This window comes from Pseudozyma flocculosa (genome assembly GCF_000417875.1).
Source record: "Pseudozyma flocculosa PF-1 unplaced genomic scaffold scaffold00009, whole genome shotgun sequence".
Taxonomy (NCBI): Eukaryota; Fungi; Basidiomycota; class Ustilaginomycetes; order Ustilaginales; family Ustilaginaceae; genus Pseudozyma; species Pseudozyma flocculosa.
The window spans coordinates 359,582-378,738 of NW_006920877.1; the positions used below are offsets into that span (position 1 = coordinate 359,582).

At 65.4% G+C, this 19,157-nt stretch overlaps 6 protein-coding genes across 6 annotated transcripts; 2 read left to right on the forward strand and 4 right to left on the reverse strand.

Moving 5' to 3' along the window:
• Positions 1-324: 324 nt before the first annotated feature.
• Positions 325-3,850, reverse strand: PFL1_03079 (uncharacterized protein; the record flags this gene model as incomplete). The annotated part of the gene is made up of 2 exons (XM_007880595.1): positions 325-1,706; positions 1,876-3,850. The coding sequence occupies 2 exons, from the start codon at positions 3,848-3,850 to the stop codon at positions 325-327; spliced, it is 3,357 nt and encodes a 1,118-aa protein (XP_007878786.1).
• A 5,689-nt stretch (positions 3,851-9,539) lies between these two features.
• PFL1_03080 (uncharacterized protein) lies at positions 9,540-11,552 on the forward strand (the record flags this gene model as incomplete). The annotated part of the gene is made up of 1 exon (XM_007880596.1): positions 9,540-11,552. The coding sequence occupies one exon, from the start codon at positions 9,540-9,542 to the stop codon at positions 11,550-11,552; it is 2,013 nt and encodes a 670-aa protein (XP_007878787.1).
• Positions 11,553-11,780: 228 nt separating this feature from the next.
• Positions 11,781-12,771, reverse strand: PFL1_03081 (uncharacterized protein; the record flags this gene model as incomplete). Its single annotated transcript, XM_007880597.1, has 3 exons — positions 11,781-12,206; positions 12,289-12,589; positions 12,692-12,771. The coding sequence occupies 3 exons, from the start codon at positions 12,769-12,771 to the stop codon at positions 11,781-11,783; spliced, it is 807 nt and encodes a 268-aa protein (XP_007878788.1).
• Positions 12,772-13,479: 708 nt separating this feature from the next.
• On the forward strand, positions 13,480-15,842 carry PFL1_03082 (uncharacterized protein; the record flags this gene model as incomplete). The annotated part of the gene is made up of 4 exons (XM_007880598.1): positions 13,480-14,700; positions 14,792-15,209; positions 15,300-15,623; positions 15,727-15,842. The coding sequence occupies 4 exons, from the start codon at positions 13,480-13,482 to the stop codon at positions 15,840-15,842; spliced, it is 2,079 nt and encodes a 692-aa protein (XP_007878789.1).
• Positions 15,843-15,991: 149 nt separating this feature from the next.
• On the reverse strand, positions 15,992-16,294 carry PFL1_03083 (uncharacterized protein; the record flags this gene model as incomplete). Its single annotated transcript, XM_007880599.1, has 1 exon — positions 15,992-16,294. One exon carries the CDS (start codon positions 16,292-16,294, stop codon positions 15,992-15,994), a length of 303 nt encoding a protein of 100 aa, XP_007878790.1.
• Positions 16,295-18,130: 1,836 nt separating this feature from the next.
• On the reverse strand, positions 18,131-19,141 carry PFL1_03084 (uncharacterized protein; the record flags this gene model as incomplete). Its single annotated transcript, XM_007880600.1, has 2 exons — positions 18,131-18,340; positions 18,374-19,141. The coding sequence occupies 2 exons, from the start codon at positions 19,139-19,141 to the stop codon at positions 18,131-18,133; spliced, it is 978 nt and encodes a 325-aa protein (XP_007878791.1).
• Positions 19,142-19,157: the final 16 nt, after the last annotated feature.

Sequence of the window (19,157 nt, forward strand, 5' to 3'; positions counted from 1 at the left end):
ATCGACGACGACGACGGCAGCGCGCGAAATGGGGTGACCCGATTGACCAGAGATACAGGGAGAGGGAGTGGGGGGTCGGGAAGCCCGGTGGGTGGCTGCCGTTGCAAGGAGCGAGGACGGGAACCAGGGAGCGACAGTGGAAGAGAGAGGAAGGAGAGGAGGGGACGAGGCCGGAGCAGGGAGCGACGAGGTGGGAACGACAAAGGCGACTAGATCCAGGGTGACGGTCGACGTGACGGCAGGGGCGAGGGCGCATATGGACAAGGGTGGCGAGGCAAGAGAGGGTGGACCGGGACCGGAACCGGGACAAGGGCGCTGGTGGCATCAGCGCATCTGCGTCTGCAGCGCCGTGCGGTCGCTGCCCTCGAGCAGCTGCCCAAACAGGCCTCCGGCCGACTCCTCGCTCCGCATCTGGAGCATGTAGACGATCCCCGTGCGGTTGCCCTGGTCCGAGAGCTCGACGGCGACGCCCACCTTGCCCACGCGCTCGACGCCGTCCGAGAGCACAATCGTCGAGATGAGCGTCTTGCGATCGTTTTCGACCACCAGCTGCTTGTAGTCGTCGGGCAGGATGTGGTAGAGCTTGAGCCGGGCGTTGCCGAGCGACTTCCACTGGGCATGGCTTTGCTTGAGGTAGATCTTGCACCGCATCTGCGCCGAGACCGTGCTACGCGTCGGCCCGCGGTTCTTGCGCGTCGGGCTCGATGGCGGCGACGGGTCCTCGCCCCCATTGGGCGTCGGCATGCCGGTCTTCATCATCTCGGACGGCAGCCTTGGCGCCGAAGACGATCCGAAGCTCGACACCGACCGCGAGCGTCCAAACGACCGCGAATGCTCGGCGCCATCGTCCGAGTGCCCGTTGGATGACGATGCGCGGCTGGCGTCGCGCAGGTTGGGCGCCGAGGGTCGACGCAGCGGCTCGCGCGAGTGACCGGGGGGAGCCCCCAGCCCGGGGGATGGACTCCAACCCTTGCCATCCGCAGGCGGAGGGGGTGGCGGCGGCGGGCGCATCATGGAGCCGTTGGGCATCCCTGCTCGACCTCCGGGGGTCGGGCTTGGACCGCCGCGAGGGCTGGTGCCGTTGGCGTGCTGCGGCGGTGGTCCCGGTCCGTAAGGGGGTCGCGGCGGCGGCGGCCCTGCCATGCCGTTGGGTGCGTTGGCCATCATCGGCGGACGACCCATGCTGGGGTAGCCGCCGGGTCCGACCGGTCCGTTGGGGCCCTGGCCCAGCCTCGTGGGTCCAAAGTTGGGACTGTTGTCTGGCGATAGCGTCGGCGTGGGGGACATGAGGCCAGCTGGGCGGATCGCAGAGCCCCCGGGTAGGGGTCCCGACGGCCTCGCTCCAAATGCCGAGTAGGAAGGGGAGGGGCCGGCAAACTGCGAAGGCGAGGGCGAACGAGGCGAGCCGTACGAGCCCGGACTGTTGAGCGGAGGGATGCGGAGGTCGGGCGAGCCGCTGGGAGCTTCCTTGGGGAACGACGCCACCGAGTTGAACGAAGTGTGCCGCCCGAGGCCGGATGCGACGGGAGAGTGGGGCGAGGCGGGCACGTTGATGTTGGGCGGCGGAGGCTGCCCGTTGGTGGGACCCTCTTGCGTCGAAGGCGTGACCGAGATCGAGGGTGAGAGCGCAGGGCTGGGCAGGGCGCTACCGGTGGCTCCGTTTGCGATCGGAGCAAGGCTGCTGCTGGTCTTGACCTTGAGCCCCACTGTCAGCGGCGGACGGAAACCGGACGGAAACAAGAGGAATCGGTACAGGCACAGGCACCAGGCGGGACAAGGAGTAGCGCAAGCGTCAGAAACCGTCCGCAAAAATCGCGCACCAGCCGACCAGGTTTCCCTGCTTCCCAGCGACTGGGCGAGCGGGCGACAACTTACTGCTCCCGGCGAACCTCTGACACTCTTCGAGGTGAGAAATCCAGTCTTCCTTGGCCTCGCGAGACTCGGTCGAGACAATCAGGCGCTCCTTTTTGAGGATGGTGATGGCCAGCACGTTGCCCTGACCGCCCAAGTCGGCCACGCGGAGGTGCTTGCCGGCCAACGGAGGATAGAGAAGCCACATGTCTGGGCTGGGCCCGGGCCCCGAGGACCGCTCGGCGCGCTCGCTCGGCGTCATCCTCTCGCAGACGAGGAAGAGGTCGGTGAGCAGGAAGATGTGGGCGCGGCGGATGGCGATCTCGCCGCCACCACTCGACGGCGTCAGGTGGATGACGACGTCGGCCGATTTGCGGAGCGACCGCTCAAACGGCAGGTTTGGCGGCCGCATCTGCAGCTGGCACTTTTTGGGCTTCATGGTGAAGATGTCGAGGGTGCGGCTCGTGTCGAGGCGGCCCTCGAGGGCCTCGATGGGCTGCGACATCGAGTCCGTCTTCGATGGACCGGCCATGCTGCGCACCTGCGACGTCACTGCGTCGACCGAGCTCGCCGCCTCAGAGCTGTTGTGCCGCGAGAAGTCCGGGCGGCTCGGCGATGCGGACGTCGAGCCACCCTCGAGGCGCCGTTCGGCGGCGAGCGGCGTCGGCGGACCGGTGTCACCGACGTGGCGAAGGGCCCCACTGCTGGGGCTGCCGGCGGGACTCAGGCCTTTCGATGCGAACGCGAAGGGCTTGTGCGAGGGCGAAAGCGGACCGTTGCCCTCAGACGCCGAAGTGGCCGAAGAGCCTCTGCCACGGGGCGAGGTCTCGGCGGTGGTGTTGCTCTCCGAGAGGGATCCATCGAGGCTGCCGCGGCCGCCGCCGGCCTCGTCGAGCACAGACATGGCCAGGCGCCGCTTTGACTTGTCGAGCAGGTCGTCGAGCTTGGCGTTGGCGCCCACCAGCAGCTTGTGGTCGCTGCGGCCCGGCTGCGTGCTCTTCAGCAAGCGCGAGTAGAGCTTCTTGTAGTACTTGAGCCGGATGTGGGGCAGCGCAAACAGCATGTCGAGCGTCCAGGGCTCGTTCGGGTCGCGCCTCCGGTCCGAGAACACCACCGGTGTGCCGTCGGCCTTGGTGGCGCCCGAAATCTCGCCGAGCAGCTCGGCCAGCCTCGGGTTGCTCTGCACCTTGGGCCACGAGTCAAAGTCGGCGAGGTAGCTTTCGCAGAACCGGGTGTAGGGCGCCTCGAGGTCGTCGATCCAGCGCATCAGCAGGTCGCCGAGCGCCTTGGGCGAAGACGGGTTGGGACCGATCTCCTTGAGCGCCTTGAGGAACGACCGATTGACCCGGTAGATGGCCTCGGTGCACCGGAACATGGCATCGAGCTCCGGCGGCGGGAAGTTGGCTCTGCTCCAGGCGGCCGCCACCGTCTTGATGATCTTGCTCAGCTCCGAGACGTAAGCCGACTCGCTCTCCATCAGGTCGACCAGCGGATTCACCTTCTTGGCCCTGTCCGCATCCTGGCCGTCGCCCCCGCTACCGCCGCTGCCGCTGCCGCCTGCGCCTCCGCCGTTGAAGCCATTCCCGCCAGGGGCCCCGCCGGATCCGCCATTCGCACCGCCCCCGCCGTTTCTCGACCCTGCCGGACTCGAGGACCCGCCGCCGAACGACGAGCCAAAACTGCCATCGTCGAAGCCGCCGCCCACCGACGGTGCTGATCCGCCGTTGAGATCGGAAAGATGTGTGCCGAGAAACGTGCCGAGATCGAAGTCCTGGAAGCTGAGTCCCCCGGCCGTTGGTCCGCTGGGAAGGTGCGATAAGGAGGTTGTCGCTGCAGAGGACCGAACGCCGGGGCCGCCGCAGTGAAATGGGCGCGGAGGCCTTGGCCCTGGGCGCGGCCTAGCATACGTCGAAGCCGAGCTGATAGCCCTCCTAGGGCCCGCGACGAATGGCGGGGACGGTCCAGCCGAAGGAAGCAGCTGTAGTCCTCCGCCGTCCATCCTGACAGAGAAAGGCGGTGCGGTGAGGCGATGTGGTAGAGGCGGCGGTGGACGCGGGATGATCTGGCCGACCTGAAACGTCGTCCCCGTCAGGGAGTCGGCACGCCTTGGTCCTGGACAGCTCCGGTGACGAGTCGCCTCAACAGAGCTGTTGGTCGTTGCCCGACGTTGGAGAGCAGCAAGGGGCGGATTCGCATGGGTCGGCGGTGGGGGTCGATGGGGTGTCCAGTCGGTCGCAGCCGCGGGTTCGGGAGATGGTGGGAGCGATTGTGACGGAGGGCGAGCCATCGTGACGCCACAAGAGCATCGGAGCAGTGCAGCGAGCGCGAGCGCGAAGTGGTGGTGGCAGCGGTGATGAAGGGTAGGGCGGAGGTGGTGATGGTGATGGTGATGGTGGTTGAAGACGGAAAGTCAGCGGAAAGGCGACGAGGGCGCAAAGGGGCAGAAAGAGAGCAGCAGGTGGGTCGGGATCAGCGGTCAGGCTTTTAGATCAAAGTGGGGCGCCGCAACGTCACGACAGAGAGGCAGTTGGCGAGGCGTCGAGGAGCGGCGACGACGTCGCATCATTCGGAGGCAACTCAGGCTGGCGCGGCTCGGCGTCTCCTGCCCTCGGCCTCAAAGGCGCAACCTTGGCCGCAACGGGCCCTGCAGCCTGCAACTCGTCCATCCCCATTGCTCGCTGCCTCTCTTTCGGAGAAGCAACCATCATCCTCCTGCCAGCTGAGTCGAGCGTGTCCGCCTGCTTCGCCTACAAACCTCGCCCTGCCGGGATCGAGTGACCAGCCCTCCTCCCCCAACGTCTGTCCCTCTTCCTGATCGAGACCTGTACATCGGGAGGTATCGAGAGCGCACCGTCGCGTCTTCTGGAAAGCCGACACTCACCTTCGGAAGGACTGCCAGCAGAGCCAAGCCTTGCCTCAACTTCGCGATGCGCTGCCGCAGACAAGACCTCGGTCGCAGCACAAAGGGCTCGATGACGAAGCGCGTGGCGTCCTCCGCACGGCTCGGGGCGTAGCCGTCGCTGTTGCCGTGACCGGGTCTGCGCGGCCGACAAAGGGCCTAGCCAAGTCGCAGGCAGATGAAGCAGTCAAAGTCGCCGAGGAGGCAGCAGTTCGACGGTTCAGCCGAGGTCGTGGTTCGTCGGTGCCGAGCGAGAAGCGGAAGCTGCCGGGGCCGCTGCTTGGGGAGCTTCCGGGCGATTGGAAGAAGGCCGACTCTGATGATGTCTGCAGTGAGCAGCAGCAAAAAGGTGGGAGAAGCGCGGTGATCGAGCTGATGAGGCCAGGATGCCGGCGAAGAGCGTCTCCAGTCTCCGAGTCGAAGGAGCCCTTTGCTCTTGCGGCAAGGCTGTCAAGGTGCGGGGCGGGGCGGGCGTGGGCAAAGATCCTGTCCGTAGGGCCGAAATAGCTGATGCGATCCGTTCAAAATTCGGGCGGGTCGGTCCGGAGGGCGGAGTCGTCGACAGGGTCGGCGGCGGCGTGTCGTCGTCGTCGTCGTCGTCGTTGTTGTTGTCGTCGTCCGATCAAGGGCGGTGTCGAGGGAGGGATGGTGGTTGGAAGGCGGGGGTGAGGGGAGGAGCCAAGTCTTTGTCGGGTCGCTGCGGCTGCTGGTGGTGCTGCTGCTGCTGTTGTTCCGCGCTGCTGCCCAAGCCAGGCTGAGAATGAGGTCGAGGTTCCGGTTGGCTTGGCCTCGTGCGCTCCGCTGAGAAAGAGGGTTGGCCAGAGAGGCAGCAGGCCAGGAGAGGGGGGTGAGGCGCAGGCAGGCAGGCAGGCAGGCAGGCAGGCAGGCGAGGGGGCCGCAGGAGCCAAACCGCGGCCAGGGCCCTGCCTTGGTCGTGCCTTTGCTTCTCACAGCCTGCCTGCCTGCCTGCTGGTGCTTTCGAAACAACAGGCCGGCAGGCAGACGGCCAGGCAGGCCTAGCTGCGTGCTCCTGCCTGCGTGCGTGCGAGGCCAGCAGGCAGGCAGGGTGCGTGGCTTGCCGAAACGATTTCCTTCCCCGACCGCACGCGTCGAATACAAATCCTCAATAGCAAATTCAAGGCCGCGCATCACGATCCCCGTTGTGCGGAATAAACGAGTAAAAGCCAGGTTGGCTTCGCACGCGTGCGTACGGCTTGGCAGGCCAGTTGGCTCGTTCAGAACAGGGCCGCCAAAAAGAGGGCGAGCAGGAAGTTTCAGCGTCGCATCGGCAGGGGCTGGCTCAAGCCTTCTTGGCGGGCAGAGGAGCTGGCTGGCCTGGCCCGACGCTCTCGAGGCCAAGGAGATGCTGCGGGCCAGGCCAGGGCAGACCGGATCCTCCCCTTCTGCCGGCGGTGGCAGCACGCCATCTCTTCGATACCGTACGGCGAGCATCTCGACGACGAGCGAGGCCACTAGGTGGTGTATGGATGTGTCCACAGCGATGGCTCTCGCTTGGAGGGCTCTGACAGAAAGGCAAAGTCAAGACGGAAACACCGTACCCTGCTGCGACATGGGACGACCGTCGACCGTCGACTGTTCTAGGCCAGCTTGCTTGGCGGCTTTGCCGCGGGTCGCAAGCGCACCGACGGCGAAGAGCGGTACCTAGACCGCGACGACTAGCCCGTCTTTCTGGCCGCGGTGAAAAGTCGAGCAGGCCGAGCCGATCGATGAGCCCGCGACATGGCTCTAGCCAGGCCGTACCTGGCCGCCCCGCTACGCACTCACGGTACTGTACGTAGTGTACGAGCCGCGCGCCGGGGCCAGCGGGCCAGCTTGTCTTCGCGAAGCCACCTGCACGGCGCTTGTCAGGCGTACACCGAAGTCCAGCGTAGCCGCCGAGATGTGTGGCAAAGCTCACTCGTCGGATGGGCAGGCATCCGCGATGATGGCTCGACGTCGACGTTCGTGTCGGACGCCGTCGATCGTCGGGCTGCGCGACGGTGCGCTGCCGAAGTCAAGCCGACAGATGGAAATGACGCTAGGGAGAGGGGGGGACCGACTAGGGCCGCGCTGCGACCTAGGGTGATCCGTAGCCGATGGCACGAACTGCCTGCTCCCTGGCCACCGGCTGAGCGGTGAAAGGTAGGTACAGTACGGTGCCGGTGCGTTCAAAGGAGAAGTGAGCGAGAGAGGGGTAGTGTCGCACTCTCGTCCAGCATGTCGGTGGGCCGCCTCAGCATCGGATGTTGCTGCAGGTCCAGGACCGCCGCTGCTGCTGAAATGTGCCATCGTTCAGGCAGCGAACCAGCCCCCTCTCGACACTTGATGACAGGGCCCGTCCACACCTTCCATCCGTACACATGTGTAGCTGAAGGCACTGCGGCTGAAGCCAGCAGGCGGACAGTGCTCTGGTCTGTCAGGGTCGCGGGAGCAAGCAAGGCGGCCGCCGCCCTGCGAGCCCAGGGACCGCCCTGGCAGCTCACAGAGCGGCGAGCAGCGAGCAGCGAGCGCTGTTCCGCGGCCCAGACACGTCTGCCTCTTTGAAGAAGAAAGAAGGTCGCATCGCAGCTCGATCGGCGGCACACCTCCTCGAGGCTGAGGTGCAGGCTAGGTGGCCGCTCGCCACGGCCCCTCTTTGTACGCCCCCCATGTGTGCTCATGGTCGACCTGCTGTAGCCCATTCAACGGCCCTGTTCGTGGTGGCTCGCGTCCGTGTCGATGGCGCGGAAAAGCGCCGGGGATGCGTGCGGAGGAGAGTGTAAAAGGAAGCTGCCGGTCATGCTTGGACCTGCCGAACAATGGCGAGCAGATACATAGATAGAGGGCGTGAGCTCTCACGTCCCTCGTGAGATCGACCAGGGGGCCTGCTCTTCGTGAGGTGGCGGCAGTCATCGATCTTCTGTTTCAGGGCACGTTGCCCTATGCTTCGTGCCCCGACGAAGTAGATCTCGCATCGGGAGGCCGGTGCGAACGAAGGAGGAGCAAAGCTCGAGCCTGGCGATGATCGACCGAGGTCCACGACGAGTCCAATAATGCGTCAATGGTCGTGGTGCCGAGGCAGGAGCAGCGGAGACGCCGAGGATCGACATCGCATCGGCGGAGCGTCGCCGTTGCGTCGGGCCGTATACCGCGCGCGCGCACGTCGGAAACCAACGGTCGAGCGACGGGAGGGAGCCCTGTCTGCCTGCTTTTGCAACCCCGGCGGGTGCGTGGCACAAAAGGGCGCGTTGGTGCCAAAAGGATGCGCGGACCCCCGCTGCCGCCGCCGCCGCTGCTGCTGCAGCTGCTGAGCTGGGGTTCTCTGCCGTCAGCCGGACGGCCGCAGCGAAAGAGTTTTCGCACCTGCGGATGGCGAAGACGAGGCCAAGGTCGAATGCCACGGATACGGTAGAGGCTTGGCAGGCGGTGCCTCGTTGGCGTTCCTTTGCCCGTCTGTCGCTAGAGAGGAGAGCTCGACCTCGCCAGGTCAGGCTGGGCCGGGCGGACGCAGCGGTCGCGGCGACATACCGTATCAAAGTGGCGCCTTAGACGCTCGAGCCCGCCACTGGACAGGCCCGGCTCGCGAGACCGTTATTGGTTGCCGGTGCCAAGCACTTTGCGATTGCAGGCCCAGGCACGGCGCGCTCTAGGTACTGATACCATCGAAAGACGAGCTCGATGAGATGTCATGCCTGGCTAGGGCCTCGAGATCTGGCAGTAGCGGCATGGACCTTGCCGCGGGATGTCCTGGCCAGTCGGGGCTCGCAGTAGGGCCTGGGGCCGTTGCAGGGCGAGAAATGGGGAGCGGCCGTAAAAGGAAGGCGTGGAGCCCCAGCGGCCTACAGGTTGATCGCCGTGAGAGAGTAACACTTAGCTCGCATTCCACGCCTCCGGTGTTTACCTACCTCTCTCCAGGCAGAAGCAGAGCGCGCCGCGGTGGTGTTTCGGCAAAGCGGCGCATGTGGTCCGCCGTGGTGCCATCCTGGCGTATCTTCGGGATTGCCGCGACGTTGTTGAGCTGGCGCTGATGGCTCGCAAATAGAAGGCGAGTCGGTGACGTCCCGATCGGCAGCGCGGGAGGGACTTGTCGAGCATGCTTGGCGTCGTCGTCGGCGTCGCCGGCGACATCCCCTGATGCCGTCTCTCGCGGAAGCCGCCGAGACAAGCCCACGGCAGATCCGACGACGAAGAGCGCAACGCCCGTCCCTGCACCCCGACCGAACCGGCCGACGTTTGATTGAAGCCCGGAAGGCCCGACCGGAGTGAGGCCGCGACGAGCGGTAGTATGACGACCCCGAGGCGGAGGCCGACGAGGGTGCGCCCAGAAGTCGGTCGATGGAAACCGCCTCGTAAATTGAGCGCGAAAAGGGCCAGGCCCACAAGCCTGCAAACCCAGGCAGAAGCAGGGCCGTGGCCGGCTTCCCGCTGCAGGTTGCGCTCATCGCGGCCAAAGAACCGACGACCAGAGGACCCTGGCCTGCCTGGTTGGCTGGCCGGCCTCGTTCCGCCAGCGACTCCTCTGAGCTACAGACTGCAACTCAACCCCCCAGCCTCTGCCCCACCACCGCCATGCGCTCGCTGCTCTGCCATCATCGCCACCACCGCCACTACCACCGCCAACGCCTCCGCCGACCCGAAAGGCCAACTCTGCCCGTCGGCGCACGCTGTCCACGTCCCGCGCCGCGGCAGAAAGGCTGACCGCCATAACGAGAAGCGCAGCTCGCGACTACCCGACTCGATTTTGCAGGAGCTCGATCAACGACTCTCCGGCTGGCCGTGACAGAGTTACACCCTGCGGCACGAAGCGACCATGCTGGCGCAGCGCATCGTACTGGTCGCAGCCTGCGTCGTCGTCGCCGGCTGGGCCAACTTGGCAGCCGCAGCTCCGGACCACGCGCCGACCTACTTCGATCCCGCACACGAAGCCCCAGCAGAGAGCCTCCGATCGGCAGAGCTGAGGCCGCCGCCGCCAGCGTCCGACGTCTACGGCCACCTCGGAGGGGACCATTTCGATCATGCGCAGGTGCAGCAGCAGCGACTGGCCCACCTGCGCCGCCGCCAGGCCGTCCAGGGTCCCCAAGACTCATCGTCCAATCCCCACGACAAGCTCCAGATGCTCGGCTTCATCGGCAGTGCATACAACCTTCCGCTCAACGTGTCTTCCAATCCGGCGCAGCGCGTCTTTGTTCAGCTCGATACGGGATCCAGCGACCTCTGGATCGTCTCTGCGGGCTGCCAGTCGCAGCAGTGCCGCAGCGGCGAAGTCCTCAAGTTCGACGAGGGCCGCAGCTTGTCCTACCGTCCGCTCAATCTAAGCCTCGTCGAAGGGCAAAGCGTCAACGTATCGAGCAGCCGTGGCGACGTCGGTGGCTCGTCGTCGTCATCGTCTCGCGGCCAGGACGGCCAGCTGTATGACGGCACGGGCGGTCGACGCATCGCGTACGCCAAGAGGCAGGCGGCAGCGAGCGCATCGAGGCAGGTGCCGTTCCGCATCGCCTACGACGACGGCACCGCCGCCTCGGGCCTCATCGCCTCGGAAAACTTCACCATCAGCGACCTCGGCGTCACCGACCAGCTCTTTGCCCTGGTCAACCGTACCAATGTCACGCTCACCGAGCAGGGCATATCGGGCGTGATGGGCTTCGGCTTCCCGCGGGGCAGCGTGATTGCGCGCAGCCTGGCCGCCTTTGACGACCAGCTCGGTCCTGCCAAGGACAGCCCACTCGCCTTCTCGCTGCTGCAGGGCAGCGATCTGTCCTACCCGCTGTTTGGTATCTCGCTCGCCCGCGATGGCGGCCGCATCACGTTTGGCGCCGTCGACCCGAGGGTGCTGCCGCAGCCCGCGGACCGCGCTCAGATCGAGTGGCACGATGTCGTCCCCTTTCCCTCGGGCAACACGGCCCTGCCCGCCAGCAGCAGCTACAACTTCGACGAGCAGGCGCTGGGAGCCTACGTCTCGTGGACTCTGCGCCTGACGGATGCGGGCGCGGCAGGGCAGAGCGCGCAGCTGAAGCCGACATTCCCCGCCGTCGGCGCCGACCCCTTGGCCCTGCTCGACACGGGCACGTCGTCGATCGTCGGTCCGCCCGCCGGGGTCGAGGCCATCTTCCGGCACATCACCAATGCCCGCCACGTCGGCGGGGGTCGCTTCGTGGTGCCGTGCGACACGCGCGATCGGATGCACTTTTCCTTTGGTGGCCGCAACATCACGCTGCTGCCGGACGACTACATCATCGGGCCAGCGAGCAGCCAGCCGCAGCTGTGCTTTGCCTGGCCTGCGGCCGTCGAGCCGGGCACCGACGGCGTCGACTGGGTGCTTGGCACGCCGTTCCTGCGAGCCGTCTACTCGGTCTATAGCATCGGTCTCAACGGCAAGGAGCCGCCCAAGATTGGACTCTACCCGCTGCGCCAGCCTGCCGACGCCACGGATCCGGCGACGATCTTTGCGCCCGAGCCCGAAGAGAGCGTCAGCGCCTTCCTGCGCGAGCACGCGACGACGGTGGCGTCGGTGCTGCCCAACTCGCTCGTGAGCGTGCCCGTCGCCACTTCGGCGACGTACGCGTTCGTCAACGCCTCCGCGACGGCATCGATCGGCGTCGCTCCGACCTCGGCCGGGGGACCCTCGACATACAGCCCGCTTCTGACGGCGCAGAGCGGCATCTCGGGCGTGCCGGCGATATCGAGCAAGTCGACGCCGCTGCCCATCCCGTCGAATCCGGCGACGACGGGCGATGCCAACGGCGCGCTGCCGGCACCGGCCGGCCTGGCAGCGCTGCTGGCGACGGTGGCAGCGGCGGCCAGCTTCGCCTCTCTGTTGCTATGAGGGGCTTCGGCCAGGGACCATTGCTTTGTCTGTTCCGGGAACTGCACCGCCATCGCTGTACCGTTAATCGCTCGTCGTCGTGAAAGCCCTCTTCCGCATGCCGTCCGAGCTGTGGGTATGATGCCGAGCCGCTTCTATTATCAATGTTCTGTGTCGTGACCGCCGTCTAGCGAGCGGAGTCTAGCGCCGGCCGACCGCCGACCGACCGCTGGCCTGCTGTTTCTCAGATCAGGCCAGGCGAGGCTCTCCCCTGAGCTCGCCGAGGATGCCCTCGACCTCCCACGCGCCAGCCCAGTATCGGATGCCCGCCTTGACGTTTCCCTCGCGGGCGATGCGGGTCTCGAGGCCGCGGTAGCGTCGGACGAGGGCGAGGTCGTTGGCGCCGAGGCGGAGGACGGGGCAGTAGTCGTTTCCGCCGTCGCCGACGTAGATGATGCGGTCGAAGGCCTGGCGGCCGCCGTGGCGCGACAGGAAGGCCTCGAGCTCGTCGCCCTTGCACATGTTTGGCGAGCAGCCGACGGAGCAGGCGTGCTGGTTGGGCGACGAGGCGGGGATGCGTCGGGAGAGCTGCAGGCAACCGCTGGGCGACCACGTGGCCGGGTTGGTGACAATCTCGGTGAAGAGCTCGAACGCAGGTGGAAGGAGGTTATGGTGCTGTGCGGCGGCGGAGGCGGGGGAGCGGGAAAGCGTCAGCAGTCACGTCGAAGGAGGCCATCCACCGTACTGCGGCGCTCACCTCGAGGATCGTGTCGATGTAGACCTGGTTCGAGTTGCTCAGGAGGAAGAAGGTGGTGTCGACGTTGGCGCTCTGCTTGAGGGCCTTGACGCCGCGCATCATGCCCGGGTGCATGGGGAGCATGCGGAGGGCGTTGAGGACATCGTCCTTGGACTTGCCCTCGACCTCGTGCAGCTCGACGAGGAGCTGGGAGCAGAGGTCGGTGAACTGGACGCTCGACTTGAGCTGCTTGAGCTTGGCGCGCAGCCGCGGCGAGAGGACCTCGTGCACGTACCGATCCGTGTCCTGGTCGGCGAGGGACCTGGGAGCGTGCGGCGTGGGGACGATGTCGAGGACAGAGCGAGGGTCGCCGTCAGCGCAAAAGCGGGCGAGGCTGTGTAGCTGGCGCGAGCGCCTCACTCACCAGTCAAAGTCGAACACGATGAGCTGCTTGGCCACCTTGGGCAGCGGCGATGGCGCGGTGTCCTTGGCCTGGGTCGACATGGCGTGGCGGGGCGGGGCGTGGCGGGGCGGTATAGGGTGGTGAGGCGGCGGTGGTGGTGTCCGGAAAGCAGCCGCGAGAAGAAAGTCAACAGCTCGTCATGCACGCCCGCGCCCTAGCCTTGCCTGGCGTGGCCTGCCAGCCCAGGCAAGGCTTCCTGTCGACCTGCCTGACTCGAAAGAGGAGGCCGGCTGGCCCACAAGAGAACGCACGGAGAGGCCGGCAACGGGCTGGAAATTCCAGCGGGCGAGCCACGTTTTCTTCCTTCTCGCTTCGGCATCTCGCCGAGCCAAGGCGTGGGGGCCCGGGAGCACGATTCGGATCCGGCCGACGCCAGCTCGAGACCAACACCACCCCGCTCGACAGGCCTGCCAGGCCTGCCCGGCTTGGCGTCGGGGTGCGGGCCCTCGAGTTGCCGGGATCCCCGCTTCAGCCGACCGGCTACAGCCTCGTACACTAGCTGCTGTGGCCCCCTCTGCTCGCCGTTGGCCGTGTGGGGAAAGGTACGCTGCACCCGCCGTTGCCCCAGCACAGAGACTAAGACTTTGACTTGCTTTGATCCCGCCGCCGGGTGGTGCGTGGTCAGAAGATCTGCTGGGCTCCCTGGCCCGCCCTGAAAAGACAAGCAAGGCGGCGCTCGCCGTCCGAAGCCGCCTTCTCGTCCTCCCCACCACCTCGCTCACCCCTTCACCCTCCCACCCGACCGCGCCATGACACAACCGCAGCAGCTGCAGGGCTCCCTCGTCTGGTCGCCGCCGGCCGGCGAGTCCAACTCGATGGACGACTTCCGCGCCGTCGTCAACCAGCGCTACAACCTCGACCTGCAAGACTACCACCAACTATGGCGATGGAGCTGCGACCACCTCGACCAGTTCTGGAGCGCCGTCTGGGATCACACGGGCATCGTCGCCTCGCAGCGCGCCGACAGGGCCATCGACGACGATGCGCCCATCTACCCTCCGCCAAAGTGGTTCCCCGGCGCCAGGCTCAACTTTGCAGAGAACCTGCTGCGCTTCCGCCACTCGCAGCGCGTCGCCGTCGTCCAGTCGACCGAGGTCGACACGGTCACGGGCAAGCTCGACGAGCGCTCCATCACCTACGCCCAGCTCAACACGGCCGTCGCACGCGCCGCCCGCGCGCTGCGGGCCCGCGGCGTCGCGGTCAATGACTGCGTCGCCTCGTACTCGGCCAACAACATCGAGAACCTCGTCGCCTTTCTCGCCGCTAGCTCCATTGGCGCCGTGTGGACCAGCGCTGCCGCCGACTTCGGGCCAGAGGGGGTCCTCGAGCGGCTGCGCACCGTCCGGCCCAAGGTCATTTTCAGCGTCAACGCCGTGCGCTACAACGGCAAGGTCCACGACCACGTCGCCAAGCTGCGCGCCGTCGTCGAGGGGCTCGAAGAGGGCCGCTCGCCGGACGAGCAGCGCCTCGAGGGCGTCATCGTGGTGCCGTACGTTGCCGACGCGGCGCTCCCCGAGGCCGCCGAGGGCTGGGCCACCTGGGACGCCTTCCTGGCCGAGGGCGAGGGCGACGACTCGATCGCGTTTGAGCAGCTCGATTTCAACCACCCGCTCTGGATCCTCTTTTCCTCGGGCACGACGGGCAAGCCCAAGGCCATCACCCACCGCGCTGGCGGGATGCTCATCCAGCTCGCCAAGGAGCACCTCATCCACGGCGGCCTGCGCGAGACCGACGTCTTTTTCCAGCACACGACGACCGGCTGGATGATGTGGAATTTCCTGATCGCCGGGCTCGTCTCGGGCTGCACCATCGTCCTCTACGACGGGTCACCCCTGAAGCCCGCCAGCGTGCTGTGGGACCTGGCGGAAAAGCACGGCGTCACCACGTTTGGCACCTCGGCCGCCTACCTGGGCGCGCTGGAGAAGAGCGGTTACGTGCCCCGCGAGCACCACCAGCTCAAGGTCCGACAGGTGAGCCGCCGAGACGCGGAGGGTGCCGAGCACATCCGACTCCGGCACCGCCAACTGACGACCGCGCTCCTCTGGCAATCCTCCCCCACAGATCCTCTCGACGGGCTCCCCCCTCCGCGCCGAGCTCTACCCGTTCATCCTGGAAAAGATCGGCGCAGACATCCTCATCGGCTCCGTGACGGGCGGCACCGACCTGTGCTCGCTGTTTGCAGGCCACAACGTGGCGCTCCCGGTGCGGGCGGGCGAGATTCAGGCGCGCAACCTCGGCCTCGACATGGACGTGTTTGACGACGCGGGCGAGCCGGTGCCCGTCGGGCGCGAGGGCGACCTGGTCTGCAAGCGGCCCTTCCCAGCGCAGCCGCTCGGCTTCTGGAAGCAGCCCGAGTCCAAGTACTTTGACAGCTACTACGCCCAGTTCCCCGGCGTGTGGTACCACGGCGATTTCGTTTCGCTCTCGGAGCACGGCGGCCTCGTCATGCTCGGCCGGTCGGACGGCATCCTCAACCCCGGTGAGTGTCCCCGGGGCTTGCTGTATCCGCCGCCGCCGCCGCCGCCGCCCTGCTGACCTGCTCTGCCTCCTTCCCCCTTGAACCCCGCAGGCGGCATCCGCTTTGGCTCGAGCGAGATCTACGAGCTGCTGGAAGCGGCCGAATCGCAGGACGTGACGTCGTGCATCGCCGACTCGCTTGTCGTGGCGCTCAAGACGGCCAAGGGCGACGACGAGGTCGTGGTCCTCTTCCTCGTCCTCCAGCCCGGCTGCCCCGCCGACGCCTCGCCCGACGAGTTTGCCAAGCTCGTTAAGCAGCTCGTCGGCCTGATCCGCGCCAAGCGGAGCGCGAGGCACTGTCCCAAGTTTGTGCGCAAGGTCACGGGCTGCCCCAAGACGTTGAACGGCAAGAGGATCGAGGTGCCCGTAAAGAAACGTGAGTGCCGCGCACCGGGGCATAGTCGCAGAGGCGCAGAGACGCTCGTCACACGTCGGCCGAAGACTGACCCATCCCCCTCGTCCGCATCGGCCACCCGCAGTCATCAACGGTGCCCCACTCTCGACCATCAACCTCGCAACGCTGGCCAACCCAGAGGTGCTGCCAGAGTACATCGCAATAGGCGAGGAGCTGCGCGAGGAGATGAAGCGGCATTGAGGGCGAGCTCGCTCTGTCAGCGCGTATCCTAGTGGGCCTGTTGAACCGATACAATCGTGAATACACGGAGTCAAACAAGCTCGATCATTTCGACTGGACTGATACAGAACAGGCCCGGATGATTGTGGGACTCTGGGAGTACTCGTCGCCTAGTCCCTCTCGTGTTTGCGACGCTTCGGCTTGGGCTTCGGCTTGTCGTCCAGCTCGCGCGTCCAACCCTTGCCCTTGACGTACTGGCCTGGGGGTCCTCCAAGGTTGTCCGCCTTGCTGTGGTAATAGCGTGTGCTTTTGGGCTGGACCGCGCCGTTACACCTGTAAGTCCGGCACCAGCACGGCTTGTCGGAAGGCTTCGGCTTGCGGGCCGGCTTGTCGGGTGAGTGATGCGCTCCGTGCCTGTAGAATGTGCTGAAGGATACCAGTGAACCCTGGCAATTAGCACAGAAGCACTGCATGTCGTTGTCCTTCTTGTTCTCCTCGGTAACCTCGCCACGGCGCTTGTTGGATCTTTCGCCCGCAAAGCTGTTGTTGTGGTCCTCGTCCAGGTGGCGATTCTTGGTGAAGGGGTCCACCAGCTTTCCCCCGCATCCGTACGTTACGCACGAGCAGGGGAGTCGAGCTGGGTTTCCTCCCTCGATTGTCGGAGGAGGATTGGCTGCAGGCAGGGAGGAGAAGGGAGGTGAAGTGTCAGTGCCGTTGACGCTAAAACATCAGCGCCGTTGACGCTAAAACATCAGCCAGTGCACATGGACTCACGCAAAGGTGTGCCGGCTCCAGACAGTGCTTGACTGATCATGCGATTGACTTCGGCCAGCCGACCAGGAAACTTCATCGTTCCGATGACCTCCTTCTCCTTGACGAGCCGGTCCACCCATGTGTCGAGCCAGCCCTGGTGCTGGGCCAGCTCTGGACCTCCTTCCCTGCTGGCCAGGTGCAGCAGGAATCCGTACCACCCATTGACGCTCTCCCTGGCCTGGACCCCCAGCAGGACCAGGGAGAGCGTCACCAGCAGGTCACCGTCCCTTTGTGCCTGTGCCAGAGGCACAGACATCCCGGGACAGTATGTTTTGGGTAGTAGCAGCACCTGCACGTTCTGGTCGATGAGCTGGACGAAGCAGGCATACGTCCCTGTCTTCCTGGGTAGCCGGCCCTTTATTGTCCACTGCCGTCTGAGATCAAAGTACTGCTGAAGGCTAGCATCCTGATCGCTTCTGAGGCAGATGTGCAGATCAAGGCTGTCGCCGGCCCCTTTGACATCCTTTGCCCACTTGTTGAAGACTAGGCTGGCATGGAATGTGTTGACGGTCCCCTCAGGCTTGAGGGTCAAAAGATCATCAGGCGATCACATGCTGTGGCCTTTGTCAAAGGCTTGACAGCATCTGGCCAAGAGATCATCTGGTCCTGTACCATGATTGCCAACACAGCCTCTCATAGCAAGCAGGAAGAGGTGGTGGGGCAGCGTGGTGTTGCCACTCCTAGACACCAAAGTGGAGGCATCGCCACAAGTGCTGCTGCAACCAATGCAGGCAGACCTGGGATGTGTGCCACAGTGTTGGCAGTGCCTGGTCCAACAGCTGGCATAGTCAGCCAACATCAAAGGTGCATGCTTGCAATATGTGGTACCCATGCTGAGCTGAGCCTGTCCATCTGCATGCAGAGCCAGCCTTGTCCAGCTCTGCCTCTCCCTCTCTGTTTGCCAGCTTCAATAGATGGCTTTACCACTGATTGGAGCCCTCACTGGCTGGAACCCCAAGCAGGACCAGGGAGAGTGTTTCAATGAGCTTGCCATCTTGTCAGGCTCTTGCAATGCTCACAGGAACACCAGGGCAGTACATGTCTGGCAGGATGGACACATTGATGGCACCATCCTTGAGCTTGAGGAAGCAGGCATGGGTGTTGGCCGTCCTGGGGACCTGGTCCTTTTTACTCCATTGCTGACACAGCCTGAGAACCTGCTGCAGGTTTGCATCCTGGTCAGTCCTGAGGGAGAGGTGCAGATCAAGGCTGTCCCTGGCTTCTAGACAGTCGGGGAGGTCCTGGTGCAGGACATCACGATCTTGAGTCTCGAGGCTGGCAGCGGATATCTGCGCAAGCTTGCCCGTCTCGCGCATCGCCTGACCAAACAGAGAGCCCACAGTCAGCCTGGTCACATCACAGAGCGAAATACGGCGCAGGACAGGCAACGTCTTCTACAGATCGCGGACGGGGCACGCTTTCATCTTCGCGCTGCGCGGCACTTGCCGAGCGTACGGTGATGGGATGCGAGGGAGAGGGAAACAAGTACGAGCGGCTCAGTGACCGCTGTTCAGGGTGAGGATGTCCTTCGAGACGATGTCGCGAGCCTTGAACGCGCTGTCAAAGGCCACGACGGGCGCGATGAGCCGAATACTATCGCGCTTGCCCCGTCTGATGGCGGCTGTGAAGGCAAAGTCGCCCAGATCAAGCCTCTTGTCGAGCGAGCCATAGATGGAAGCCTGGCCATAGGCGAGCGACTTGCGCACCTTGTCGAAAAGGGGCCCGAGCGAGGCAGTGACGCCGGTAATGCTGCTCGACTCCCAGTAGCCTTTGACGAACACGATCTGGTCGACATATCGCAGCAGATCGGGTTGCATGGCCAGGTCCGCTCGAAGGCGTGCCTTGTAGGCTTCGAGGAAGACATCCCGCTGCTCCTCGGTGGCATACCAGGCGCGATGCAGGCCGGGCACCGAGAGGCTGTGCGCTGACTGGTAGGCACCGATCGAGGCATGCCCGAAAAGGCGCTCGCGCTCGGCGGCGTCGTCGAGCGCGCCGACGTGCAGTCCACGCTGGTCGTGCTCGCCATCCTCGGGGCTGGGAGAAGGATAGTCATGAGATTGCTCGACATTGGATGGGTCGGGTTGGCGGTAAGGCAGAGTCTGGTCGACCGGAAAAGGCTCAGAGGGCTCAGCGGTGCGATGAGGTTGTTGGTCGCTGTACGCTGGATCGATGCCCGCAAAGGCCGGTAGTTGGCCCGCTCCGGTGTCGTCCAGCCTGTTGCTCGGGCTTGCGGTGAGCTGCTGCTCGAAGGGAGCGTCGCCGTAATGGGCGAGGATTGCAGCCTCTTGGGCTCTCCAGCCTGCCACCATGTCGTCTCCGGCCCTCCCCGCTTCGTCGCTAAGATCGGTGATCGCGTGGGCGGGATATTCTTCGTCGCTGAGCAGGTACCGCCTGATGGCGTCGAGAACCACGCGCTCCTCGTCGGCCGCACCGCTTCCTCGGCAGCAGCAGCAGAAAACCACAGCGAAGCCGATGAGGGCAGCGCTGAGGTGTTTGAACGGCCTCATCGCAATCTGCTGTCGT